This window comes from Hirundo rustica, chromosome 9 (assembly GCF_015227805.2).
Source record: "Hirundo rustica isolate bHirRus1 chromosome 9, bHirRus1.pri.v3, whole genome shotgun sequence".
Taxonomy (NCBI): Eukaryota; Metazoa; Chordata; class Aves; order Passeriformes; family Hirundinidae; genus Hirundo; species Hirundo rustica.
This window is the reverse complement of record NC_053458.1, coordinates 4,754,430-4,782,398: the sequence shown is the minus strand read 5'-3', so window position 1 is coordinate 4,782,398 and position 27,969 is coordinate 4,754,430. Positions and strand designations below refer to the sequence as shown.

General features: G+C 39.7%; 1 protein-coding gene across 3 annotated transcripts in view; it reads right to left on the bottom strand.

Annotated features, from left to right (window-relative positions):
• The window catches only part of USP24 (ubiquitin specific peptidase 24), a 61,597-nt gene that overhangs the window by 18,151 nt on the left and 15,477 nt on the right, over window positions 1-27,969 (bottom strand). For all 3 annotated transcript variants that reach the window (XM_040073655.1, XM_040073657.1, XM_040073656.2), the window contains exons 5-41: window positions 27,476-27,598; window positions 26,559-26,594; window positions 25,913-25,978; window positions 24,351-24,416; window positions 23,466-23,540; window positions 22,587-22,745; window positions 21,357-21,471; window positions 20,750-20,853; window positions 19,493-19,600; window positions 18,930-19,025; window positions 18,666-18,827; window positions 16,717-16,824; window positions 15,955-16,104; window positions 15,152-15,283; window positions 14,528-14,639; window positions 14,199-14,275; window positions 13,207-13,347; window positions 12,999-13,052; window positions 12,713-12,828; window positions 11,943-12,009; window positions 11,671-11,781; window positions 11,193-11,291; window positions 10,943-11,113; window positions 10,264-10,349; window positions 10,018-10,111; window positions 9,592-9,747; window positions 7,165-7,262; window positions 6,340-6,435; window positions 5,961-6,189; window positions 4,924-5,083; window positions 4,475-4,630; window positions 3,852-3,922; window positions 2,973-3,133; window positions 2,503-2,564; window positions 1,944-2,135; window positions 1,580-1,697; window positions 121-265 (exon numbers count right to left, since the gene is read on the bottom strand). In XM_040073655.1, coding sequence (XP_039929589.1) covers window positions 121-265; window positions 1,580-1,697; window positions 1,944-2,135; window positions 2,503-2,564; window positions 2,973-3,133; window positions 3,852-3,922; window positions 4,475-4,630; window positions 4,924-5,083; window positions 5,961-6,189; window positions 6,340-6,435; window positions 7,165-7,262; window positions 9,592-9,747; window positions 10,018-10,111; window positions 10,264-10,349; window positions 10,943-11,113; window positions 11,193-11,291; window positions 11,671-11,781; window positions 11,943-12,009; window positions 12,713-12,828; window positions 12,999-13,052; window positions 13,207-13,347; window positions 14,199-14,275; window positions 14,528-14,639; window positions 15,152-15,283; window positions 15,955-16,104; window positions 16,717-16,824; window positions 18,666-18,827; window positions 18,930-19,025; window positions 19,493-19,600; window positions 20,750-20,853; window positions 21,357-21,471; window positions 22,587-22,745; window positions 23,466-23,540; window positions 24,351-24,416; window positions 25,913-25,978; window positions 26,559-26,594; window positions 27,476-27,598 — 4,272 coding nt within the window. The remainder of the gene's footprint in view (window positions 1-120; window positions 266-1,579; window positions 1,698-1,943; window positions 2,136-2,502; window positions 2,565-2,972; window positions 3,134-3,851; window positions 3,923-4,474; window positions 4,631-4,923; window positions 5,084-5,960; window positions 6,190-6,339; window positions 6,436-7,164; window positions 7,263-9,591; window positions 9,748-10,017; window positions 10,112-10,263; window positions 10,350-10,942; window positions 11,114-11,192; window positions 11,292-11,670; window positions 11,782-11,942; window positions 12,010-12,712; window positions 12,829-12,998; window positions 13,053-13,206; window positions 13,348-14,198; window positions 14,276-14,527; window positions 14,640-15,151; window positions 15,284-15,954; window positions 16,105-16,716; window positions 16,825-18,665; window positions 18,828-18,929; window positions 19,026-19,492; window positions 19,601-20,749; window positions 20,854-21,356; window positions 21,472-22,586; window positions 22,746-23,465; window positions 23,541-24,350; window positions 24,417-25,912; window positions 25,979-26,558; window positions 26,595-27,475; window positions 27,599-27,969) is intronic.

Genomic DNA, 27,969 nt, shown 5'->3' with positions numbered 1-27,969 from the left:
GCTGCATTGTGTTCATTTTAAATTGAAGACCATGGAAATCTCATGAATGAAGCAACAAAGCAAGCCACGCACAGCACTCCAAATCATGTTAACACAAATCAAAAAAGGCTTCTTGCTTACATCAAACTCCTTGGTGAGGGCAGGGTCACACTGGTGGTGCATAGAAAGCAGCTCCTTTGTAATAAGCTGGAGATTGGAGGGCGAGCTATCAGCCAGCATTACCAGCACTTCATAAGCAGCTAATCTGCTGTCTGCTGTACTGCACCTGGGAAGAAAGCCACATCTGAGATCTACTGGCTAGATGACTCAATTATTTCTAATTCCAGAAAGCTGTATTACTCAGAACAAGCAACAATTAATGTTCTAAAGAACACTTTGAGTGATTAAACACTCCTGAGGGACTGCAGAGTGCTATTTTTTTTTTCTTTCTTGGGGTAGGAGAATGGGGAAGAATTCAAGGAGAAGAGCGGAAAAGGAACACTCCTTTAAACAAGCCTGCCTTATTGACATGGATATGCTTGCTAACATGCAGTAGCAAGGAAAAGGAGGTGCTCTAAAGAAGACACAGAACTGGTTGCATGTCTGAGGACAAAGAGACAGATACTCTCCATCATGTTAAACTGATGGAGACAAAATGACTTTTTGTTACAGGGAGGCAAGCTTGGGAAGAGCTAGACCAGACAAAATCCTTGCTGCAAGAGATGAGCTTAGACTAGTACAAAACCCTCCCAGCTCAGCTCTTTTCAGTGGTCATTCACAGCAGCCCTTTCTTCTGAAGGCCAAAGAAAATTATTTACTTCAGGCAAACAAAAGAGCATGCTTGGGATGAACTGCAACGGAGCAAAGCTGGAGAAAAACACTAAGGTGGATCAAGTCCCATTCATTTCAGGGGTTGTTAAATGCTCCACTGGAACCTTCTTTTGGCTTTGTGGAAAGGCAGTGAGGATATGGCTGATCTAACACCAGCTACTCAGTGCAACACGAACAATCCAGCTGCATTAGCTCAGAACTCCACAACAGCTGATTCAGATCCTTCAGATACTGTATGGCCACAGCAGCTCTGACAGAAAGGAGAAAGTCCACTTTTTTCTCCAGCTGATCTATTCTGGGCTATATCAGCTTTCTCAGGTGCAAGGAGACTCGCCTGGTATTAGAGTTTTACAAAATAGGTAGGGAGATGGAAAAAAGAAAGTAGTGGAACTTTTGAGATTCCCTTTTACAAGGAGTTTGGGAAGTTAATTTCTTGCTCATGCTCCAATTTAGCCAACTTCCCAAGCAGTAATGAGCTAAAGGAATATTCTTTGGACTCATGAAATCAGCACTCAGTTGTGCCTGAAGTTCATAATTGATCTAACAAAGCACAGACTTTGAAGTACAGAAATGCAAGGATATTGGATCACACAAAAACGTATAGAATGCTATTTGGGCATTTATGTAGGAAGTGTAGAAAACTGGAGAAATGCTCCACCACTCATATTAAATCCTACTGTCTGTAGGAGTTAATACAAACATTTGCATTCATGACATTCAAGACAAAACTCAACATCAAAAAAAAAAAAAAACCAAAAAGAGTTCTTACTTTGGATGGAAGTCTTGCTGACTGATTGCAGCGCTGCCTGCTGGGGAATGGCTGTTCAGAATAATCCGGGATGCTCGGAACAGGAAATCATCCAACAATGGCTTAATCAAAGATGAACCTGAAACACAGCAATCCACATCTACTGTTAAATACTTACATGATCACTGCAAATGCCAAAAAGGTGTTTCACAACAACAAAAAAACAGTTCACAGCACCACATCAACAAATGTTTTATCAAATATTAAAGGTACTGCCAAAATCAGTCCTTACAGCCCTGTATCACATCTATTGATGTCTTCACAGTGCAGTCATTGTTAATGCAAAATCCACACCAGTCTAGTCAATTTAAAGAGGAATACTCACCAACCATTTCCTTCTCTGCCCCACAGAGTGAAAGGAGAGTCTTGATGAGCCTCAAGTGTCCTGCTAACAGGATGTTATCAGCCTCACTAGTCTCGCATTCGGCCGTGCGGTTGGGCTCGAAGTTGTCCAGCCAAGTGATCTCATCTTCCAACATGGCAGCTGGGCTTATCTTCAGCTGCTCCATTTCTGATGCTGTGAGGGGAAAAAAAACCCCAAGGAACACAGTAAAACTTAGCAGCTTGGGAAATGCAGAATATAAATACAAAGAATTTCAAACAGCTTAGTAATGGTCTAGTTTTGCCCACATGTGTATCAAGTAAACCTTCCACCAAGGAACTCGTTCACTTTCCAGAAGGAATGGGCTGCCCTGCAGCTACCCAATGCCAAGAACAGAACATGCCAGGCACTAGCACAGGACAGGCAGCACGCTGGCAGGTCACTCTGAGTACAAGGTACAGTAATCCCTTTCTGCAGGGAATTCTCCTTCTTTTCACCAGAAGGAAGATAAGCTTGGAAGCTGCCATCAGAATGACTGAATCAGGTGTTTGCACATACTTACATGTCAGGTCGTCCAGTAACTGACATCTCAGGTCAAAATATTCTGTACACTGGGACAAAAGTCTGAAATGGATAGAAATAGAAGAAAGGTAAACTTAAAATCATAAACTTTTCTCTAACCAGTTGTCTCTAAAGTCTGTGTGCTCTGTCCATCTAACCCAAAGCAGGACAACCATCTAGGTGTGCTTCTGCATGCTGCAGCTTTAAAAAAGCATTCCTTCCCAACAGCTACTTCTGAAAGTTAGGAATCATATTTAAATCTCATTTCTTCCCTCACCTCATAGCAATTCTAGTTAGCTATCAGCTGACAATAAAACAACAACATGCTTTAACTTCTCAGTTACTCCTCCAGAAATTGCAGGATGTCTGTTTCCAACACTTGCTCATCCCTTTTTCCTCAGAGCTTCCACAGTGCTGCTCATTCCGAAATGTGTCAGATTTGCTTCCTCTATAAACACACACGTGACTTACCTCTGGTTGATTCCTCTCATGATGCTGGTTGGTGACCAGAGAGGCAGCTGGGCCCCAAGAACAACGCTCAGGAGGAACTGGTTTGGCTTTTGCACATCTGGGTGAGCCGATGTGTCCGTCTGGCTAAGGGTGTACAACTGGTCACAGGCAACGCGACGAATCTGGAACGGCGGCATCGTCAAACACCAGCAGTTACTCAAAGGTTGCAAAAATCCCCACACTCCTGTCATGTCAGAAATCCAACAGGAAAAAGTGGACACTGCAATGGTGCAAAGCAGGCTAGGAGCTCTGCATCCACCAGCCAGGGTGTCTAGAAATTTAACAAACCCTGTTCGTGCCTGAGTGAAAACCTCTGATAAACACTAATTATAAATATAGATAAAGGGGAATGATGCAATGACTTAATGCAAAACAGATGACACATGATGCAATGAAGTAAGCATAAAATAGATTTTAGAATATCCAAGATAATCTTAAGGCAAAAAATATTGAATTTTAGGAGGGTTCTGACGCTTGGAAGAAATTTTCACAAGTTCAGAAGAATCCATTAAATTTTACCCAAATCAAAGTTACTGGAAACTTTCCCTGAAGTCCTAGTTTTACAGAATTTGTGTTACCAAAATTAGGCTATTTTCTTTAGGCTAATCACAGCACAGTCCTGTGCATCTCATGATGAAACAAGCCTAGAAAACGTAATACACAGCATTTGCTATCAACCCATCACCAGATACTGGAATTACTAACAATTATACAAAGGTTATTTATTCAAGTACTAATCTGTGGGAATACTTGCAATTTTACATTCAGACCCTATGAAATTATCGAAACAGACACATTTCAGAAGGAGCATTTTGAAAGTTTTCAGAGGAAGACTCTCACCTCAGCACTTGGTGATCCAAGCAGAATATCAATGATGAAATCAGCAACACAAGGCAAATTGTAAAAAGATCCTGGAACAGAAAAGTATCAGGCTATCTTATTAAAAATAATATTTTAAAGTAAATAAGTTATTTTAAGTAAGTCTTGCATTAAAATACCACAGGACCTAGAGGACATCAATAAAGAAGTAAAGGCTATTTCCTGATCTTCCCTCACCAGAGGCTGCCACTGTGATATAAGAGCATTTCCCTTGCCTTGCTGCACCAGTGTTTACACTTTCTGTACACAAAGACTCAAGTACTAAACAGGAGCTATGCAAACAGCAGCACTTACAGAATTACAGACTTCAAAGGCAGTGCAAATATTTATATTCTGGCAGTAAGTCAGCTTTCCCAAAATATTTTACCAAGGCGTAGCACTACATGCCTTATTTCCGTCCTGGAAATAAAAAAATCCCTGTAATTTTTAATGAAATGTTGTGCTTTTAGCTTGAGCTTTAGTCTCAGCTAACAAAGCTACAAGTTTCTATTTATTTTTTTTTTTTTTTTAACTTGACTGATCCAAAAGCTTCCTCCCACCTGGCTTATACTCCAAATAGTGAATAATCCAATTTTCTTCCATACCTAGCTGCTGACTACGCAGCTGAAGGCAGGTCACTAAGAGAGACAAGGCTTCCCCAGCAATGAGAGCATCTTTGGTGGACACAGACTGCTGCCTCACACAGATCCCAGCGTGCAGCGCCGTGGGCTCCCCTTCGCTTCCAGAACTGCAGTTACTCCCTGCATTTAAGAAAAAAAGAAAAAAAAAGAACAACTGCTGTAATTCACTAAATTTTACTCAGATGTTTTCAGCTTTTGGTCAGTTCTCTGCAATTTAAAAACTTCTCTGAATGCCTGATGAATGTACATAAATTTGCTCAGATTTTTTTTTTGTAATTTCAGTGTATAATGTCCCAAGCTGGAGGAGACCTAAGTGGATGAACATCCAACAAGTTCAGCTTCAAGCTCCTAAAGTGCTCAATTAAGATGAAACTAAACGCTTTTAGATTGGTTTAGGGACACAGTTAACCCACCTGAGCTGCTAAGTCTGTTTCTAATCCCAGCAGGAAAGAGAGTGTTGCTGTCTTTGATGGGCTGACTGCTTCCCACGAGGTCCAGGCGTCCTGCAGCAGCAGCCCACGAGAGGCGCATGAAACAAGCCACTGTGGAGGTGAAATCATTCACCTCCATGGTCTGGAGGAACAAGAAACAGCAGTCACTTCTGTGCTATCCAACAACCTTTGTTAACCACAGGGATAAGAGGAATGTATCTCCTGGATCATGTCAAATTGACATTTACATCTGTTTCCCTCTCTCTTCTCCATACAAGGATTCAAGAGTCTTTGTTCCCAATGAGAGATTAGTATTGCTATCTTAGGAGAAGTAATTAACTTTCAAATTGCCCACGAGGATGGATACCCATGCCACCTATCTGGAGGCAGGCATGCTGATTTCAATCGTTCAATCCATTTGGGAAGCACTGCCCAACAACCTAACACAGCATACTTGTCACATTAACTATGAAGCTTCTTTCAACTGGACTCAATGGGCTTTCAAATAACATCTTTTTTAAGGCACTGAAAATAAAAAATTTTCTTTTTCTCCACAGTACCAACAAGCAAATTTAATTTTTAATGAGCTATTTGAAAAAAAAAAAAAACCCAACAAAACAACTTGTCCAATTCTTTCTAATTCAAAATATCACGGATTATAAAGCCACAAGTTCAAGCAGGAACCTTCTCCTATCAATTCACAGAAAATTAACAGGAATGAGATGTTAAGAGTTGAGTGTGACTGAAGATAAACCACAAGTAAGACTTCTGTGTACATCTAATTCTTGTAAGCACTTTTGGGGTACTGCTTCCCTTTGTAGTGCCAAAATAATTCATGAGAATATGTTAAAATTCACATCAAGACTGGCAGAGAGACTGCTGGTAAAGATTTTCAGAGGCTTTTAAATGCAGCCAGGGCAAAATCCTGTAAAAAGCCAGATGGATTAAAAAATCTCAGAGTTACACAGCTGTCATTGGAGATGACACCGCTACATCAAAACCATCCAACACTTCCTTACTTGTATGGCAACTCTGGCAGCTGGGATGATTTCCTCTACCCTGATGGAGGATCTGTCAGACACAGAGAGCTGGCGGTAGGAGGACTTCTCAGGGGTTCCACAGATGGACATCTGCCTGCTCGCCTGGCGGCTCACGTTGCGGAAGGGTCGCGAGGACAGAGCTTCCACCCCATCCTTAATGAAATCCTCATCCAGCAGCGTGGGCATTGTCTGGCCAACCAGCAAGAACCTGCATTCACAGAGTAAAACCATCATGGCTCGGACCTGAGCGCTCGCAGAGGGAACGAAACAGAACTCGACGTCCCAATTCATCTTAAATATTAAAAGCTGCACGCTAAAAGCCAAGAAAGCAGCACTTTAAGGAGAAGCAATTACATACCTTGCAAGCTGCAGGCAGATGGAATAGACTCCTTGTCGTGTTTCATAGTCCACCTCTGACGGGATGGAATCTCTCTGCATCACATTCACCACCAAACTTAAAAACAAATCGATAAGACAGACTCCATTTGGAAATGTTTCACATTAGAAGAGCCGCAATTAATTTGTCTCTGTCTTTCCTTCCTCCTATTCGCTCAGCTGAATCCCAGTTCAAGCTGACTTCTTTGAAGGCCAACATCCTCATTTTCCCCTTTTATAATTACAGATGGAACCCTTCTGCTGGAAAATGTTTCAGGATCTCTTGGGCAGAAGAGTGTCATGGATAGAATTACTAAGTGCAAAGTATACTTGATAAATCTCACACAATCAGTACTGTCAGGTCTTCCAAACCACTCACACTGTGCCTCAACTCTTATCTGAAGAGTCTGAATTTTCAAGACTGCAATTACAAACTTAATTTGGTTCCCACTGCATGACCTATACTTTGACTGCTTAAAATGTCCACTGGTATCTACACAGAAGAGTGCAACGTACACGCTTGCAAATTTGAATTGAAACACTTAAACGTCACAAAACTATCCAAATATCAACTACTTTGTACAAGTTACATTCCACAAGCTTATTTGTGCCTAACTTCATTTTCAGGTTTAGCAACATGTTAAATATGACAGCTACTAGACAGTGGTAGAACAGCCTTGGGTGGATTTTTTTTCTCTGGAGAAGAAGCTGACAGGTGTATTAGTGTGCTACAGTGTGGAAATAGGAAACCACACAACTGCTAAGTAAATTAAGTGCTACAAATTGAGTCAAGGTTTTGAGATCTAACCTCAAACCTCCTGCTCTGAGGAAGTTTTCACAGAAAGACTTGGCACAGTTTCTTGCCATTTCATCATCTGCAGTTGGCATCAGCTTGGAGCTCAGCACCTACAATAAACAAACAAACAAATAAATAAGCAGATGTAAACTAACACTCCTCTTAGCATTCTTTACCTGTTGAAGTTTGAAAGTGCAACAGAAAAAAAATCCACTACAAATGAAGCAATTAATAGTACACTTACACAAAACTGTAGTCAGCAAGAGAAATCTCATATATTCAATAATGCTCAAATATTTAGGAATAAACAAACTATGGCAACCACAGATATTTATTCTGAGGCAAAGGGCATCTTGTCCTCACTGCAGTTTACATGTTAAGGGAATGGATGGAGTACATGGAATGCCACCTTCTGGTTTACTTGGGGCTTCTTAGGGGCCCAAATTCTTCTTGGTTCTGGATTTTCAATTCACAGTATCCCATAAAACACCCTACAGATGGCTTACTTATTGCTTCACACCTCCTGAAATATGATTGTGCTACTATTACTCTGGTGTTTCTTTGTAAAAGATGGCTCAGGTAATTCTAGAGGCATTATGAACATCACCACTATCATCCCTCCTGTTTTAAACCAGCACTAAACCTCAGCCTGCAAATCACTCAGAAACATGGCTGGAAGGAACTCTGTGGTCTCTGTGGGTCACTTCTCGTCTACGTTTATAATCCGTTTCACTTCACGTAAAAAAACCCCAACACCCAAACAAACCCACCAAAACCCTCCCACAAAAACCCCAAAACCATCAACCAAACAAACCCTGGCCCCTCCCAAAAGCCTAGAAAACCCCACAGATACGATTTACTTTCTTGAAAAGTCTCCTTGGCATGTACAGCCAACAATGCTGCAAACAAAATACAACTCTTCCAGGGTCACAGATCAGAAGAATGTTTTACAGAGCTCCAGGCACGAAATCTTATCAACCCCTGGATATCTGCAACATTCAATTTTCATCTCTTTCATATGTTCTGCAAATTTCCTGTGCACATTTTTTTTCAGAAAGCAGTCCAGACTGATTCCCATCTTTTCACCAGATCACCAGCTGAGGGAATAAAAAAAGCACATATTCCTTTTCCTGAGAGAAACCATCTTCCAATTAGCTTGACTGGAGCTGAGGAACAAGTCCACTTATATGATCTACACATCCAATCCATTTTATTACTTCTCATCCCTTGCCAGAAAAGCAAGCAATTTATTACTTGCTTTTATTATTTTCTCTGGCACAGAAGCAGCAGATTACTGTCCCATCCTACTGCAATATAACCTGTCAGCTCAACAAGACACCCTAAACCATTTGCTTCGAGTTGTAGAACTTGTCAACATGTTCTGAAGACATAATCAAGTATCTTTCACTCCAGCTGTATAGAAAAGGGGGAATCCTAAGGCAGGAGTGTGATGACAGTGTAGGAAGATGAAGAGCTAACATTAGACTGTGGAAACCTAAAGGGAAGCAATCACGAGAAAATTCCTACAGTAATCCTGGCACACACCATGAAAGAAAGAGAATAATTTTGTCTAATGTTCTGGAAGCAACTGGCAACTGGTCCTCCAGCCTCAAGTTGTTCAAATCACATTTGTCATGGGTCCTTACAAACAGTGGGACCTGCAAGTAGAACTAAACACTGTCCAGCTTTTAGTGTGCAGGTTACTGCGTCCTTCCAACATCACCAGATGTCCTGTAATCCTTAAAATCTATTCATTGGACTCTAGGAAAGAATCTTTACAGGGCCCAATCCAGCATTTTGGCTAAAAAATTTAGCAGAATGCTTAGGGGTAAAAAAATTCTACGTATTTCACTCTACCTGTGCAGCCAAAACAGGTCAGAGGACTCTTGGTAAAAGCCCAGCACGTTTGGATAGTTTGAAAAATTCTTTGCAGCTGAATGCTTTGTAAAAACACTCCTCTTTAGACAGAAAATGGGAGACTTATACAGCACAGAAGTTTCTGACAAATTTAATCAAATGAAACCAATCCAACTTAAAATAGATCCCATTAATTTTTAAGGGCCAAATTTTTTAAAATATATTTTTATATATATATATATACACGCACTAAAAATTGCATATTCAAGGATCTAGAGATTCAAGCAGGAATTTTATTTAAACAGTAAATTTGATGTTTCTTTGCTTCTTTACACTTACTTCAGAACACTTCTTCCACCTTTCACAAAGAGGGGCCTGGTTTCTCAGTAAAGTCTCTGAAAGGGAATTTTCTGTCCCTTTCATTCTGTGTAAAATTTACCACATGCAGAAAAGCAGACCGTGCCACAATATTTGCATTTTTCATAATGACTCCATTATAGTGGACTCCTGCCCAAAAAAACCCTAGAAATACTTCACTCTTACTGCTCAGAAGCACAGAAAGAAGCAAATTTGTTTTCTTACCTCTAAATTGTAGAGCACTCTGAACGTGGACATGCCTGGAGCAAAAGATCTGAAAAGACTTTCTAGTATTGAACTGGCACTGGGCTGATGTTGGTGTTTTGAAGACAAGGATGGGGATTTTGAGGACTGAGAACTGGATTCTGAAAGCAGTGTTTTCTAGAAGGAAAAAGCCACAAGAAGTATTTTGAGACTCCTGTGTTTTGCTGCAACTGAGAATACATTTCCTACAACCCCTGTAATAATCCTCTCACCTCTGGCTGCCTGGAAATAAGTCAATGATGAACATTGACTTAACATGAATATTATTTTGCTGCAGTTTCAAACCCTCTGTGACTAATAATAATAATAATCTGACAGGGAATTTAAGGAACCTGGTAGTAAAAGCCTCTTTGTGTAGCTCACCATGCTCAATTATTTAATCCATACCTTCCTTCCTAGGGAATCAAGCTGATCAAGAGCCTCCTGAATAGCTGGGTCAGTGGGAATCAGGAGCAGAAGTTTCCTCACTCTCAGTGTTATCCTGAAAAAGAAATCAGAAGTTAAATGCACAAAGCAAGGGCTCAGCCAGACTGGCCTGGTGGATGCCTGCCCAAGTGGAGTGAGTGGAGTATTCAAACTGGGCACTGTGAGCACTAAATTCTTTAATATTTAGTAACTATTTAATCTGCTTACCTTGGCTCCTCCAGGTTGGCAAGCTGGTAAAGCATGTCAAACACATTACACACGAGAGCCATGACGACTCCAGGGAGGGATTTCTCCTGAGAATTAAGCAGAAATACAAAAGTCTTTTTCTCCCTTCTGTTACACATAAATTTAACAGAATAACTCACTGAAGCAAATGGCCCAGATGCCAACCTGACCCACAGAAATCCCAGCTACTTTCCAGGATGAGACAACATTTAAATTTTTACATTATTCCATTTCCTTTTTAACAGCCAATTTTTGAAGTCAGCTGTTATGACAAGCAAAATACAAAGCAGATCAGGTGTGATCTGAACACGCCAATTGATGCTTCTTAGTTTACTTTCAATACTGCAGCTTTGTTAGTAGTGAAAATGTGGAAATCTCCACCCTCAACAAATACAGTGTCAAAATTAAACCAGATGGGTCCTATCTGTTTAAAAGACCCTGCAGAAATGAATAAACACCAAGCAGACTACCAGAAGTGACGGAGTACAGATTATAAAGTCCAACCTGCATGCACAAGGCAGCTGTGCATTTAGATGATTTGTTTCAACTGCAGTTTGAAAGGAAAACCAGGTTACTAAAGATTGGATGATCTAATTGGAGCCCATCTATCCCTGCTTCAGGAAAAATCTGAGGGAAGGCTTCAGGTCATATTCTGCTGTACCTGTTCCATTGCATAGGATGAACTAAATACACTGCTGCTGTTGCTGGAACTGGTTGAGGAATCTGCAGAGCTCCCTGAGGGAGTCCCACTTCCTGATGTTTTTACTGTAAGGATTTGTTCATCAGAGAAGCCCAGCTGGTGAAGTAGTTTCTGATCTTTGTTGACTGTTAGCTGCAAGAAAATATTTATTGTTTAGTTCTGGAAAAGACTCAATTTCCTAAAGAATGGGGATTCTTTGTAGTTAACGTACCAGGCTGTCATTGGCAAATATCTGTATATTTTCCACAGGTGAATTCAACATCTTTGCTATCTTCCACCTGACGCTTCCTACGGTTTCATTGCTATGAGCCTGTGAAATTAAACAATGCTGGTTCAGTAAGTCTGCTCGAGCAGTAAATGCCAAGAAAAATTAAAATCTTCCCAAAGAGTCTTCCTGCATAAGGTGGTAAAAGTATTTTTCATAAGAGTGATGGGATAGGACAGCACAGAAATGCTCCAACACCCACAGTGAGCAGAAAACTTACTTCTCCCATCCTGGAATTTAATGATCAAAATATATTTGGTCCACAGACACTTCCAGATACATATTTTTAACGTTTTCAAGAAGAGTTTTCAAGTTGACTGGAGTCTTTATAACCCAATTTACTCTATTCAGCCCAGGCATAAAACCCACCGAGAGTGGCTACGTAACCAAGAGTCCATGGCACACACAAGCTGGGCACACCTACCTCAATGGTGAAGGTATCTTTGGTAGACTCATATGTAACATTAAGGGTTAAAAGATGTCCATGGAAAGAGGCACCATGAGGTAGAATAGTTCGGGGAACAGAGTAAAGGTCCTGCAGGAAGAGAAGGATGACAGTAAATATCACTCTTGAAAATGAAGATATTTCTGGGATGGTGGGTAAGGAGGGTTGCATGTTTAAATAACTTTTGCTGTTTTTAATAAAATTGGAAGTTGTGCTCTTAGCCTTGCCTAGTAGGAAATGACACAACTTACCTCTATTGTTATCACGTAACGCTCTGCCAACAGCAGCAGTCTCTCAATTATTACAAGTTTAGTTGACCTAAAGATAAACATTGAAAACAAGAGTAACTTGTCTCGCAGATTAATTTCCAACGCCCACGGGTAACTACCATGAATTGTCTGGTTTTGAAGGCACCTCCTCAAACTTGGAGTTAATTCAGCAGAAATGAACTAGGAAAACAGGCCAAGAGCCTTCTGTTGTACTGCTTGAGAAGTTGCCAGCTTCAGAGGAAGATTCGTGTTTCTAAAGGGCCCACCCTATACTCCTATATTTAAGTTACATATATTCAGGTGTAAATTAGGCTCAAGGTTGAAAAAAACCTTTTCTCTTCTAATTTAAGAAGAACCACACCTAAATCCCACTGCCTCAGATATATTACATGATTAATAAGGTGGTAATAACCTGTGGGGTTTTTTGTTTAGTTTTTGTTGTTTGGTTTTGGTTTTTTGGGGGCTGGAGGCAGGGTGGTTATTTTCTATTTTGATTCATTGTTCTAGGGATTTTTTTAATGTCTATTTGGCTTTGGTTTTCTTTGTTTCCTTGTTGTTTTCCTTTTTTAAGCACAGGTTTTTCAAAACCTCTGGAACTCCTATTGCACAGCAACCGGAACACGCAATTGAGGAACCACCAGAATGTACAACTCCCAATGACCAAGAATTTCAATTAAGCACTCGAAATCTTGTGGGAAGCAGCTGGGAGCAAACACCTACTGTCACATTTATTCCTTGAGAGGCTGGCCTACCTGTAAGGAGACTGCACTGATGTTGCCACTGTAGGCATGGCAGTTGCTGTAAGCATTTTTGTAGCTCTCGTGACAGCGTGTGTTAACGTTGGACCGCCGAGCGCAGAGCTGGCTGCCTGCAACACAGAGCACAGCAAGGGACAGTCAGGATGTCCTCAGAGGACAAAAAAATATTTGTGGAAAGAATTCTTTACTTTAAATGGAATTATAATAGACGGGTATTCTCATTCTAAGATACAGAACCAAAAGGATGCTGGCACGAGAATAATGAAAATTTGTCCTTTACCTCTAATCGCGTGTAGCAATCAGCAATGAATTTCTTGTGCAGTGATACTGAATCCTGAAGATAAAATGCACAAGTTAATTAGAACTTACACGAAAATCATGGGAATTACTCATAAACTGACAGAACCCAACAAATCACACAGCTGAACACGCAGAGTATCAAGACTTGATGAATGTCAAAGCGCATTTATGTACCAATATATTCCTACCTTTTTCAATCTGGGAGTCAGATTAATATAGCTGTAATTTATTATCAGTTGAATAGCTTCATTGGCAATTTCTTCATCTGGTGACTCCATTGCAATCTTCCAAATGAAATCCATTCCTATTAATTCCAGTTTTTCTACACTCTACACAAGAAAGAACAACAGTAAAACACGACTGGATTTCTTACACAATAGTGAATTGAACCACAGGGACAAAACTGTTGGAAAAGCACCTTTTGACTAAAACGTAAAGATTTTCTTTTCCAACATGCTGCCAAACTTTGGCACAGTGCAAAATTAAACCAACTGCCGCACACTTGTGTGCTTATACAAGAAGAAAAAATTGTTTACAGGTGGATAAACAAGTTCCACAGAACAATCTCAGTCAAGCCAACTGAAAAATTAAAAAATTTAAAGGCATGGAGAAATTTAATCTAGAATGGAATTTGTTTCAAAAAAGTCAACACGGTAACTAACCACACAGCAAATGATCACAAAACTTGCTATGATACTTGGCAAAAAATTCTGCATTTGAAATAAGTTCTCTGTGATAAAGATCTAAAACGCCTATAGAAAACTACTTAACATATAACCATTAATTTAACAAAACCACAGAAGGATCAAAGTTGAAAATTATAGCAGGTTAGAATTTAAATATGATAAATCTAACTCCCATTCAAAGAAAAAAAAAAAAAAATCAAAAAAGACTTTCCCTGCTAGAGAGAAGAAAAAAATTGCACACTAGAATTTCATGATTATTAAAAAAAAAAAAATAGTTCAGCTGTTCCTTCTGCAATGTTTTTCAAGCCAACTTCCAGCTATCGCTGAATTTTAACTGCTGAAATTGTTAAATTCTGAAGCTAAAACTTTGACAATGTTGACAATCTGGTCATTAACACAAACATGACCATGTCCAACAGCTGCTGCACAATCCTTGTCTCACCTCCTCCTGTCCCTAAGAGGACACAGGAACAAACTTGCCAGCACACACTCACCAGTTGAGTTCCTTGCCTCTTCAGCCGATGATCACACAGGTTCACATTTTCAAAGAATGTCTTAAATAAACTAAAACCTGAAAGTGGGGGAAAAAAAAAAAAAGGCAGGTTTTTTATGCTGGTCATGCTTAGTTTCTTAGTTTAAAAAGTAAAGTTATCAAATGCAGGAGATGAACTTCTCCCTCTTTAACTAATAAAGCTCAAAATGACAGACCCCTTTATTACATTGATTTATAGAACTGGTTAGATGTTTGATTTGAAGGCTTAGGAAGCAAATTTGTGGTTATATATTTCAACCCCAAATCTGTTCACCAAATCCATTTCCTTACCGTTCATGGTAATTTCATATGATTCCAGTTTAAGAATTTTCTCTTTGAAGAGCTGTTGCTGCACATCACTCTCCAGATCATGCTGCCCTTTTGTAAACCACTCAAAGCACATCTGTGAATGAAAGGCAGACATAATTTTTACACTACTGTCACATCAAATATTTTAGTTTTATACAGCAAACTATATCAGATACCCAGTAATTCATCTTGCAGAAGATTTATCTACAGCAAGAGGTTCAAAATCTCATCTCCTGCTAACCCCAAATGTTATAGAGGCTGCATTGCAGCTTTAGGGTACTCCATAGTCATCTTCCACCCAAATAATGCTGAATGTCTCCTGTGTCTGCACCAATCTCCATGAACTCCTTTCAAACCACCATCTCCAACTAATCTCCCAGCCAATATCCCTCTTCCAGTCAAATTTAAAAATTTAATGTTAATAGAGCATCCTGGCCATAAGTGAACTCCTAACAGTGGCTGCTGTACCTACACAAAGCATAAAATGCACATATAGTTTGTGTTTGCTACTCACACTTCACATGTCTCAACAAACACACATGTTACTCATGATCCATTAAAATTCCTTCTGCAACCACAGAAAGCAACTTTTCAAGTTTTCCTTACCTCTCGGTCCAACTCACAAACATCTTGGCCGGTTACAAGGCATTCCCAGATCTCCCTGGCACGATTCCAGCCCAAATAAAGGGTGGCTTCTTGCAGAAAAAATGCCAAAAATTTTAGATGTGCCTCCAAATACTGAGAAAGAGGAAACAAAAACTCAAGCTTAAGACTTTTCTTTCTGAAACAAGAACTCCGAGCATTCTATTTCATTTTTTTTTTTCTCTTTTTGCAAATTTCGTTGTCAAACAATAGCTCACTTTGAAAAGCCTGGAAACACAAACTGTTTGTGAGATTTATTTCTATTTTAAACATACTTTGTGACTACCTTTCTGAAAACAAACACTGAAGGCCCTTTGGATTTGCTCTTACTTTGCTGGTGGCGATATTATTTGACACCATTTTACAAAACTAGCGTGGAAAAAACAATTATCAAAGGATTAGCAAGAAACTGCTATTTGTGTGTAGGGCTTCTATGTGCTAATTAGCAAATCTGTTGCAGGTATTAAGAGCTTCACACATTCAAGGGTATCATCCCTACTAGGAACTGAAGCTGGTGGAGAAGCTGGAAGCTGCACAGGCTTGGCAACAACAGATCCCAGGATGAGGAGATCCACTCTTCACCAGGTAAAGATTTTGCTAAGGAACTTGTGTGATTTTGTGTAATGTTTACACAGCTTTCTTCTATGTAATGACAAGGGTACAACAAGCCTTCATAGGTAAGTAGTAGAACATTAAATAAAAACCAGAGTCACTATTCCCCAGTGAATTTCAAAAATGAAACAGCAAGATAAAGAAATTACACTCACCTCTCGGTAAGTGTATCGGCCATCCACCAGTGTTGCTCCCACCAGCCCTCCTGGGCCTGCCACAGATGCAGCCAAACGGTGACAGGATATCAGGCTTCCTGTCACCAACTTCACGATTTCAAAGTTTTTCTTTAAATCTTGGATAATGCTCTTGGCAATAAAACGAAAGAGAGAAAAGATGGTTTGAAAACGATAGTTAAGCCGGGATGTGCACACAGCAATTTGCTCTTCTGCAGACACACATTTCTTACCAGAAGGTGTCATGTTCCCCCCTCAAGAGTCAGCTGCTCCCTTTCCAAGCACCCAACCCCCCTGATGTTGGTGTTTTCAGCATGTGCTGAAACACAAGTGCTGCAGATTGCCAAGTCCCACACCTCCACGCAGCCACTCCGCAGCACACGTGACTGCTGGTGGTTTAGTTTGTTTTCCAAGAGTCAATGTCAATTCAATTACAAAGCAGTTGCTCTGAACATTAGCCATTGTTCATTTCTTAACACAAACGTGCTTGTTAATTATTCTACAAAAGGCTGAGAATAAAATAAATTAGTCCTGACACAGCAAACAGATTTATACACACACACACTCACAAAGGGACAGCACAGCACCTCTACTCCAACAGTTTGTTTATGCTACATCACTAAGCTACTTTTGAAATTCTTTATTAGCTAATTTATGCTTTTTTCCTAAATTCAAACTTCCATGTTTGGCAGAGCTACACAGACACAACAAAACTTCAAAACTCTTGTCAGCATATAGCCTTACCTTGTCTTGTTTTTGGTAAGTTTGCTTAATAAATGAACGCGTGATTTCGTGGAGCTGACGCAAGGCTGGCACCACCCACACAAACTGAGGATTATTGTGCTGGGATGACTGGTAGCAGGAAAGGTAAAAACAATTACACATGTGGTAAATGCTCAACAACAGCTTAACTTTCCTCTCAGACTCCTGGAAGCCTACTGATACCTGTCAACGCTGCTGTTTCAAAACAACAGCTACCACTTCTGCTGGCTTCAGTTACTTGCTCCTGCTTCCTTTCCAAACACACTCTAGGTGCCCTTGTTCACTTTCTACAAGAAGTCCCTTGATCCACACATATGCCATTTTGCACTCCCTATTATTAAGCCCAAAGTACCAGCTCCTTGCTAGAGAACATGCAAATTAAGTAGCCAAAAAGAACTCAGTTGCACCAGGGAGAGACGATAGCCACCACCTTCCTCAATTATGGGAGATGAAGCAGGTCTAAAAGGGCATAAAATGGCAAATCCAGTCAAATGATGTTATTTGCTGCTAAAGCAAGAGCAACAGAAGAAAGAATTTCAAATACTAGTGAGGCTTAAGAGACAAGAAAATTCTGATTGGTGCTGCAAGCGGCTCCCTGATAGGAAGCAAAGGATACTTAAGCTGCATTTTCAAAGAGATCCTACAAAGAATAACCCTCCTACCTCATTTTTAGAACTGCTCATCACTTTTCTGGGAGGCTTCATTTTCTGTAAAGTTTGACCACACAGACCAGTTCTGAGGTTGCTTGTTCAGAGAAGTGATGTCTGGTTTAAATACTGACAACACCCAAATACCACCTACACACTCAGAGAGGAACCTGCCCATGACAGAGCTCTCCACTGAAGGCTCCCTCACAAATTTCAGAAAGCTGCCTTAACATTACATTCCCTCCCAGTTTATGTCTTCATTTTCCTAATGAAGGGAAATAAGAACACCATGTATTATAGAAGTCTGCTGTATGCTTACCCCAATCCCTCTAGCTTACAATTACAGCTTTTTGTTAGTGTTTCCCACTGCAGCACCTCTGTAAAAGCCCTTGCCAGAATATAATTAAAAGGAATGAGATTAGGAAAGCATAAGAGAAGATCCAAAAGAAAAAAAACCAAAAACCCTCTAACTTTCACATACATTGAGAACCCAAGACTTGAAATTCATATTCATGAACACACACACAGAAGTGTGATCAGTATCAAGAACCAACATATTATACTTCTCAAACATCTAAAATCCTCTACAGATGCTGCAACACAGACAAAACCTAATTTATCATGAAAGAAATGAACAAAAACAGTACAAGCCTTTTTCTTTTTTTACAACATACTTCAGGCTGAAAAAAAAAGGAAGACAGGAACGTTCCTGCAGGCCTCAAGAAAAACTGCCTGCTATGTGAAAAGTGCAGGAGAGAATATATGCAGTCTTTTAAGCCATGCACATCTCTGCTGCTGCCAGGAAACAGTACAGGCAGCTTAGGGAATGGCTTCTTTATGATACAGGAAAGGAGTTAAGTATTTTACTAAAATACAAAACTACTACGATTGAAATATCGATTTGCATTTTGAGACTTAATGGTCATGCCAGAACACATGCTTTACTCAAAAAAAACTAATCTAGGCTTTCACATGAAAGGGACAGTTAAAATACTGACATACCTTTACAGTGGTTCCATTTGCAAATTCTAACCTTGGGCCCATCCTGGTAGTTTCCCATAAACTGATCACTCCTTGTGCTGAAAATTTGCTTAAAACAAAGGCAAGAGACTTACTATGAGTCTCATGATCAACAAAGAGGCTCACACAAAGCCTACCCCTCTCGAGGACTCCCCAAGGTAAGAACTTACAGATGGGACACACAATTTGTGCATCTTGAAAGTAAAGGGCAACATCGAGGCTAGATAAGATTTCATTTTGGAAAAGATAAAATAATAAACCAACCCTCTTAATATCCTCTATGCATTTGATGATGTAGCTCCTTTTGATTGCCTCTTTCACCGCATAAGCATCACTGAGGATTGTCAGGTGTTCCTCCAAGGCCTGCTGGATAAGACTACACGGTAACGTTGGAAGGTGAGCCAGGTCCCAAAGTACCTCCAGAACCTGGAGGAAGGAAGGGCAAGGGTAGTCAGCACCTAGGAAGTACAGAGGCTAACGACTCTACATTTAATTAATCAAAAATCCAAAGGAAAACCATCCACTTGCCTTGCCAGTGGTTGTTTCCACTCGTGCCTCTCGGCCAATGCGCCCAATGAGGCTCAGCAGCTTCTGCCTCACTCGGTCACTCTCCGTCTCCCAGCTCTGGACAGCAAAGAAATCAAAGTTAGAGCACCTCTGTCAGGCTGTTACACCTCAAGTGTGCACAAAAATAGAATCCACAATCGCTTTACTGCAGGAAAATCAAAATACAAACAAATATATTTTCAACGTAAGTATTTCCTTATTTCTGTTGCTGAGACTTACAGCACTAATTTGCTCAACCCTTTTTCAAATACTATTGGGGATTAAATATCATAATAAAATCTCACTTTAGGTCCCTTAGGACTGGTTACCTAATGTACTTAGAATCCAAGTAAATTAGCAATACAGTAGCAGATTAGGCTTCTGGGTTTACACAAAAGTTAGTAGTAAAAGTGGTTTTTAATAGCAAATTTTACATTTATATAGAAAATATAATGTACTCAAGGCGTTTGCCTCATCAGGCTGGATACACTAGTACATCTCACCAATTCTCTTCCTAAGGAATGTGAATTCATGTGAAAACTTACCTTTTGGATTAGAACAAATAAATGGTTGAGCTGATCAGAGCTGAACTTCACAGCAGCTGCAGCAATAATGGTATGTATGTTCTCAATCACAGTGGAGGATTGTCCTGACTGAAAAGAAGGAAACCACAAGAAGGTAGGTCTTTAACCCAAACATACCAGAGAAAAACCTTCATGTAAGCACTACTCTACTATTCATACTAATAATGAGTGAGAATAGCAGCTTTTGACATGGTAGAAACACAAGTTCAGGATAAACTGTCTGTGCTCCTCATTTCCCTGGCTGAGAAATCTTTAGAAGCAATTCTAAAGCAGGAAAACTACAAGTCTGCCACTATTACAGCAGCTTCAAGCTGCTGCAGTGGCAGCAGTACAAACATCACCTTTTCTATTGCTTGGTGAGGTTCATGCATGAGGTGTTGAATCTTTGAAATTCTCCCAGGCTTTACTCAAAAATGAGCAATACAAAATCTCCTCCCACATGGATGGGAGCACCATGGTAACAACAGCCAGAGAGGGGGAGGAAGTATTGCTTTTTATTAAAGAATAAAAGTGAGGGAGCCAGAATCACATTTCAGCTCTGGTATGTTCAGCATGCTTGCTACCATGCCACACAAACTCCAGAGCTGACAGTGTTCAATGAGTTTAGTCTAAAATATCAACATTTGCACAGAGAAGAAAACCATTTCCTGCAGGGGAAGATTATTTTCTTGTCAAAGTTTCCATGTGTCATCTGCACAGACACTCAAACCACCTTCCCCACACAATAATGTTGAATACCCTTAAAGTGAAGGCCAAAAGATGACTTGTCAGCCAATTATATGTCTGTACAGGAAGGTAAATGGGAATTCATACAGTCGGAGCCCACTCTCTTTAAAGTCACACTCTGACTTTAAAGCCATGCCTCCAACCACAAACATTAATATCCTAGTTTGGTCTAGACAAATATTCTTGTCACCTGTTTCAGGCTGACAACCTCTTATGCCAAGTCAAATACTTTTGCAGTCCTTTAACACTTGTTGCAAAAAACTGAGCTTCATCACAGGATTTAACAGCTGTGATACAAGAAATTTCCAGAACAATTGATTCTACATGGTAAAGGAAGAAGCAGAAGGAAGTCTTTGCATTAATTACACTGTTAAAATCTCAACACCTCCACATTGCAATAGAAATGGATAGATTATTTTAAAAAATCCCTTCATTGGAATGCTTGCTTTTGTAATATGGTCTAAAAGTACCTGCCTAGTCTTGATTGCTTACCTGAATTCTCCAAATTTTAGTAAGCTCATCTAAAGATAATTTACTGCCCAGCAGTTCAATAATTCCCTTTATACGATCACAGTATTGCGCTTGGTCTATATTACCTGTGAAACAAAGAAAGGCAACGCAATGAATGTATTTCAAACACTATTACAAACATTAAATTAATACAAAAGAACTAATTCTTTTAAGAGGACAAAGCTATATTGAGTTGGAAAGTCTTTCTTTGCTGTTACAGACAAGTATCAGTACAAAGAAAAAGAACAAGGCTGTTTCTATTTTTATTTTGTTTTGCTTCATACATCTGATAGCACACCTACAGAATGCTACTACTTGGGGAGAAAACCACCTCTTTTCTCTCTTTTCTAGAGGCTAACAATATACAGAGTAAAAAACCCCAGGTACAGCAGAAGACATCTGCACAGATGTCAAACAGAACTAGATGATAGTTACAAAATTTGCAGGATTTTACTTTATTTTGGAGGCAACAAAAACCTTGAACCCTTTGGTTAATAGTGCTCGTTAAAATGTATTGAAAAGGAGAGATGGGATTTTTAAATTGAAGTCATTCAAAGCATGTGCCAAAAGGCTTTGTGAGAGTTCTTACCTTCCAGAGCAATCGACAGGACTGAATTCTCCACGAGCCAATTTAGCAGTCGGTCTGTGTCTATTGCATTCTTCACTGACTTGGACACAGTGCTGTCTTCTATTAATTTCGTTACCTAAAAATTACAAAATGTAAGATTTTAACAAAAAAATTCCCACCTGCATCATACACACACACACACACACACAGAGTGAAATCTATGCCAAAAGGCTCATGACAAAGCTTAAGTGTGAATCCTGAAATATTTCGAGTACAGAAGGTGTTTCAGACTTTTTGGGTCGGCTGCTTTTCGTGAGGTGTTGGCTTTTTTAATTTTTTGTTTTTGTTTTTTAATAAGCTGTTTAAAGGCGAATCCCTAACCAGAAACACCATGTCATCAGTCTCTGATGCAGCACAATCTTATTCTGTCTGACACAGAAAAAGCTGGCCTGTGCTGCCAGGTATTTTTCTACAGATATGCCAGAAGTAGGTTATCTCAGGCTTCTGCTTGTTACACTCAAATCAGCGTCCTACTTTTTATCCAATACTGAACTGATACAAGCTCCTCACTTGAGGGAGAAAGAGCACATTTCTGCTAACATCTTCAAAAACTGCACTTTTATAAATTCACCATGGATACACAGCATTTACGATTAAGAACCAAATATAGCAATGAGGTTTAACATCTCAATATTCTCATAAATAGAGAAGGAAAAAAGCAGAAAAGATGGACTCTGAAACACTACAGTGTCCACATACAACTGTAATAAAAAAATACAATATAAAACGTTACAGTTATGTAGTGAAATGACCTGGTATGAGTGGACTAAGATATCGATATAGGTTTAAGTCCCATTTGGGTTTTTTTTTCTGTTTCCTCCCAGTGAAAGGAGAAAAACGGGATACACCACAGGATGCTCAGGATTATCCCAGAGTGACTATTCAATGAAGAGCACAGACCGCTGCTTATAAATCAATCTAAAATTGCATTCCTTAGAATAGTGCACTTCACAAACTGTGTCTAGGCAGGAGGCCTTGCAGTGGCTACTAATACTAATAAACAACTCCTGTTACATTACCTTGTTTCGGTATTTCTTCGGCACTGAGCTTTTGCTAAGGCAACATAACTCGCGAGCAGATGTTGCGCCATCCCTTTCTTTAAGGCTGCGGTTCCAGTGGCTTATTAGCAACCCATCCTACCTAAACCCACGCTCTCGTGCACGCACACAGCCAGCCAAAAAGCCAACCTACTTCTTTGAGGGAGTTCATTTTTGCACTGAAGTGAGGGGATTTCAACATGCGCAGCAGAATGTCCAGCCGCAAGTCGTCGACCGCCGTGACCAGGTCGGGCTGGAAGCGCATACACAGCAGTTTGATCCCAGACAAGAGCTCGGGGATGCTCACCAGTCTCTGTTTGAAACAAAACAACAAAAAAGGGGACAAACAGAGGCATTGGTGTTTTTGTTATTCTGCTGTAGATGTCAGTGACTCACAAAGAGTAGGTTTAGTGACCAAACAGAGACTGTTTAATCAAAACACAGTAGCTGGTACATCTGAAAGTGTCACTTGTACAGTAGGAATTTTAAGATAATGAAACCTTTGGTTAAAGCTTCGGATTTGGTAAATTTCTCTCCTTTGGTTCAACAACCTATAAATATTTCCCTGTTTAAAATTAACAATTTATAACCAAGTAAAAAGTCAACATAATTTAACAGAACTGAATGCCAAATTCAGGGTAATGCAGGAAGTAGCCACAAGTTACACAGACACTTTGCTACCAAATTCTCAGAAGCAAACAGCTAATGCAACAGTAATATGAATTTAACGGACTGCAAGACAGTAAATATCTGAGTCAGAGAAGTGAGCATTCAGCATGCTGCACAAGGGGACCGACAAAACCAAAAATTTGATAGCTGCAAAATATTTTAAAAAGGGTCATAAACTATGTCTTTACTGAAAAGGATATTGAATGGAATTGAGTAAGTGCATTTTCATTATGTCATTCAGTCAGAATTCAGAACAGGCTGTATTCTTGCCAGTGAGAAGAAAGCTATTTTTCTAGTTTACATTGACAGCATTTCCAAGACACGCAGGAAGTTCCTCCTAAATATTTAATATGTTAAACATTACCTTGTCTTTCAAGTCCTTCTCTTCTACATTCTGTACGTATTTTATCATTTTATGAATGACTGGATCCAGCATGGGCTAAAGAATGTGAGAAAAGGCATGACAATCATTTTAATGTTTCCTGAAATCAATTGAATTACTTGAAAGACGTGACTGCAGCAAAAGGAAATACTTAGCTGAAAGCTCACCATTACCTTAGAGATAAAGCAACACCTACATCAAAGATAAAACTATCCTGGTAGCTATGTCCAGGAAAAAACCCAACAATTTTAGAGTAAGAACCCATTTCAGACCACTGTAATGCAGGTTTGCAAAAGGAAACAGACAGACTGCCCTCTAAAAACACATCAGTTATTAGGTGCATGTGCCTCTCTTATTCCCAGGGGCTTTTAAACTACAGCCTCTTCAAATAAAGTCTTTCAGCTACTTAAATCAACAGTTTTTGGTGGTGAAGGCAGGAGTGAAGCCTGGAGTACGTCTGCACGTACAAAGAGATCCTGGTGAATTTTTTTCCTGTACCACAATTTTTGCAGTGTAAACTCTCATATCCGTGTGCTTGATCTCAGCCAGAAAGGTAAATTAAAAGCAAAATCCATCCTCCAGGCTGGATTCTTTTCCCACATGGTTTCTACTGCTGAAACTTACTAATGGCAGTGGTAAAACTTCTCACTGCTGCAGAAGCAGATACATGACTACAGATGATTGCTTGGAAAATGAATCTGAACATTGCCTGAGCCCTTTATTCATCACTTCAGGATGCTCAAAATGGTTCTTGTACTTTCTGCAACGTGAGCTTTGAAGGCTTTTCAAATTAGTCACCGGTTTCACACCAACACAATTGGAAATTAATTTTCAGTCCTCTTACAAGTCATAATAAAGACATTTTACCTGTACTACAGAAGAGTTAAGATATTCTGCACAAACTCCAAATGGCTGAACTAATGCAGAGATGGCCTGAAAGAAAGACAGCAAGTATTCAGGTGCATATTTAAGAAATTTTCTCATAGTTAGCAACCTATAGCTTAAAAGGCAAATGAAGGTGAACAACTATTATTTATATCATATATTTCCAGTCATTTGCTGTGATTGTTTGTGGTGTGCAAGTCTTTTACAACAACACATGGTTTAAGAAAGATTTACTCTATGGCACATGTGCTATATATTATATATGGCATACAGTATGGGTTATATATTTTTGTCTGAAATAAAAAATGCCTTCCCAGTTTTCACTAATTTTGGTCCTCTCATCACTCTGTTCAGCGTTCTTTGACGGATCTTGTTTCAGTCACAGAAATAAACAGACGGAAAGGAACATATCACATTTTGCTTGCTCTCTACAGCAATCAGAAGTGTGAATGCAAAATTTAAGGTTAAAGCCATATGGCAAATTTCTTTCCCAAAGCAATACGTGGGAGAAAGCTTTTGTAAATGTGTCATATACATATCGAGATCTCTTCGATGCATGATTTTAAAGTGGTATCTATTGTCAAGAAATTAAATGTATAAAAGCATTTGTTCGCCAATAAATAATACCAAAATCAGTTTCTTTTCACACTGGATCAAGAACCGTGGAACTGAGTGTGCAGCAGTGCAATCCAAGGCCCAAATTAAGCGACGCTGACCCAGATTTCCTCCCGAAGCAAGCAGTTATTAATCATTAAACAAAGTCAAGTCAAAGTTTCTATTACAGAACTGGCATGTAAATCAAGGTTTTCCTTATTCTTCTGTCAAGCTCACATATGAACCTATGTCTATATAAAGCAGAAAACATCGATACTCCAAGAAAAGAAGGCAAATTCCCTCCAAGTGGCATGTCACTGAAAGCAGACTGATTTTATACTGGGGACAAGGTTCCAAATGACATAGTTTTCCTTTAGCCTTCTCATTCTCCAAAGCTTGAAAGAGCTGGAAGTCTCCTGAATATAGGTTAGGAAGCTAAAACTAACCAAGTTAGACTACATAACCAAAAATAGTTTAGCTCTGTTGAACCAGTTGGTTTTAAGACACTGCTCTTGAAAAGTTGTTTAGGATTAGACACTGTCTGTCTTCCTAAGGATTTTTTTCCTTAAACAGTGATCTCTGTAATAAATGACAGAAGTCAATTCACTTGCAACTAAATGCAGCTATGGGTGCAGTAAACAGAAAACCAGGGACATACTGGTGAACATACAATGAAACTACTTTGATTGACGTCTAACCAGAAGGCTGAATGCTAGCAGAAAGGTGAACTAATGTCTCCTCTTTTCCGTGAAGTCTTAATTGCTCTTCAGTCAGAATTCTTATGTACAACCTCATTTGACCTCCAGCCTGACAGCACTTCTCCAGGGCTCTGTGGGAGTGTTGCTCTGGTACCAAAGAAAAGGTAAAAGCACTGCCAAAAGGGACACTGCTGGTTCTACATGAAGGGTAAAATGGAAAGGGAGAAGTCTCATGACAGAAGGTGGACTTACCCCAAGTTCAATATCTTCAGAATTGAGTTTGGACTGAATTGCAGAAAATCCACCCAACTCCGCAAACTGAAATAAAATAATCAGTATTACACAATGAACTACAGTATTTTATCTTCTAAATCAAAGATTATAGAAAATACTCCACTGACAGTCCCTGAGATGCCAACAAGTGTCCTCTACCATGGAACATCCCATCCAAAAAATGCTTTCTATTTTCATGGGAATTCATGGTCACACTGGGGAATGCAATGCAATTATACATGGTAGTAGGGCTTAAGCATCAAGCTAGAAACTCTGTCTTGAGTAAAAATGGACATAGGGAAGAAAAGTAGAGCACACACAGCAACAGCTGACTCGACTGGCACTTTTGCTTGGGGGACCTTTGATTGCAGCCTCAGCTGGGCTCAAATTCCTCTAGTCATAGATACCACATCAGGGTAAAGGTGCTCAAGGGAGAAGGCAGCAACTCAACAAGCTTTATTTTACAAGGCAGGATTAAAATCTCAAACTATATTTTGTGGTTGTCAGAAAAGTGAGGAGTGAAAAAACAAGTCAGGGCAAGGTGAGGCGGGGGGGGAGAAGAAATTATCTCTGAAGACCAATGAATTCAAGTGACAGACAACAATTCTGGTTTACATTTACCTACCCTGTTTACCAGATCCACCAGCCACCCATGAGGTTCCTTGAACAATAAGAACAGGAACAAATTAGCAACTGCAACATCAATGCTGAACATTTGCCTTCTGAAACAAGGCATTTGGACAGGCATGTTCAGCCCATTAACCCACACATGGATATACTACTATACAAATAAAACAATGTTTGTAACAGCTCCTGTACCAAGTGTAGCTGGAGCTCTGGTCGGTTCTCATGAGCATCATCCTGTTTTGGACTCTGCCTGACATCACTGCCCATGTGCTGTGGCAACAGATCACATTGTGGCTGCTGACTCACAAGCAACTGTATTTATAGCACTGTAGCAGTGTGGAACATTACTTTCCCAAAGCAGCAGATGTAGAATTTTCTTTCTATGGCCACAAATTTGTTTTCTGAAGGAGAAATCAACTCCACTGATGCTGTTCTGGACCCACCCATCTGGAACAACGGCAACAAGACAATGCAAACCTCAAAAACTGCCTCCTTGCCAGTGTGTTTGAGTTGAAGATATTTTATCCTTGGCTGCCAGAAAAGCCTGAATTCTCTACTACAATTGAACACTTGGAGTTATCCTGGTCATTTCACACTCAACAACCAAACAGATGTCAGTCCTTAGACACACAGATCCACCCGTTGTGTGCTTCATGTCTAAAGCAACACACAGATTGTTGCGCTACTTTAGACATGGAAGCACACCCATTTCTAAATGTAGCTTCTAACAGAGAATTGGAACAATTTGAGAGCACAAATCAATGTCTACAGACCAACATACACTCCACATCTATTTGCAATGATTCTTGGTGACATATTTAAACTTTGTGTTACAAATACCTACTAAACAAATAAACTTATCTGAAACAAAGACATCCACCCTAAAATTAGTTTCAAGGGCATGGCCATGCTTACCTTCTGAAAAGTGGATATGGGTGAGACAGCATGCATGTTCCCCTCCCCAAAGACTTCTGCCCAGTTTCTCTGGCACACCTTCATTCGATTCTTGAAATGATATTCATTGTCGGGATTAAATGCCTTGAAAGGAAAACCCATGGCAATGAACAGGTGCCTTATGCCAATTCCAAAACTCATCTTGATAATATTTCACCGTTTCAGTTGAGCATTCCCCTGGCTGACAGTTAAAGATCTAGCAAAAAATGAAGCTGAATACAAGCCCCCTGCTCCTGCCTCTCAGTTTTCATCATAAAAAGCATTTTGAAGCCTTTATTCTGCACAGACAATATCCAATAACCATGTGAGCCAGAGGTCCATAAAACAGAGAACTTGAACACAAAGTATCAGTTTAAAAAAATAAACAGCAAAGTGACAAAAATGTGATTTTTTTTTTTTTTAAAACTGCTAGTTATCAGAAGTTTTGAACAACACCCACTCCTCTGAATTGCACA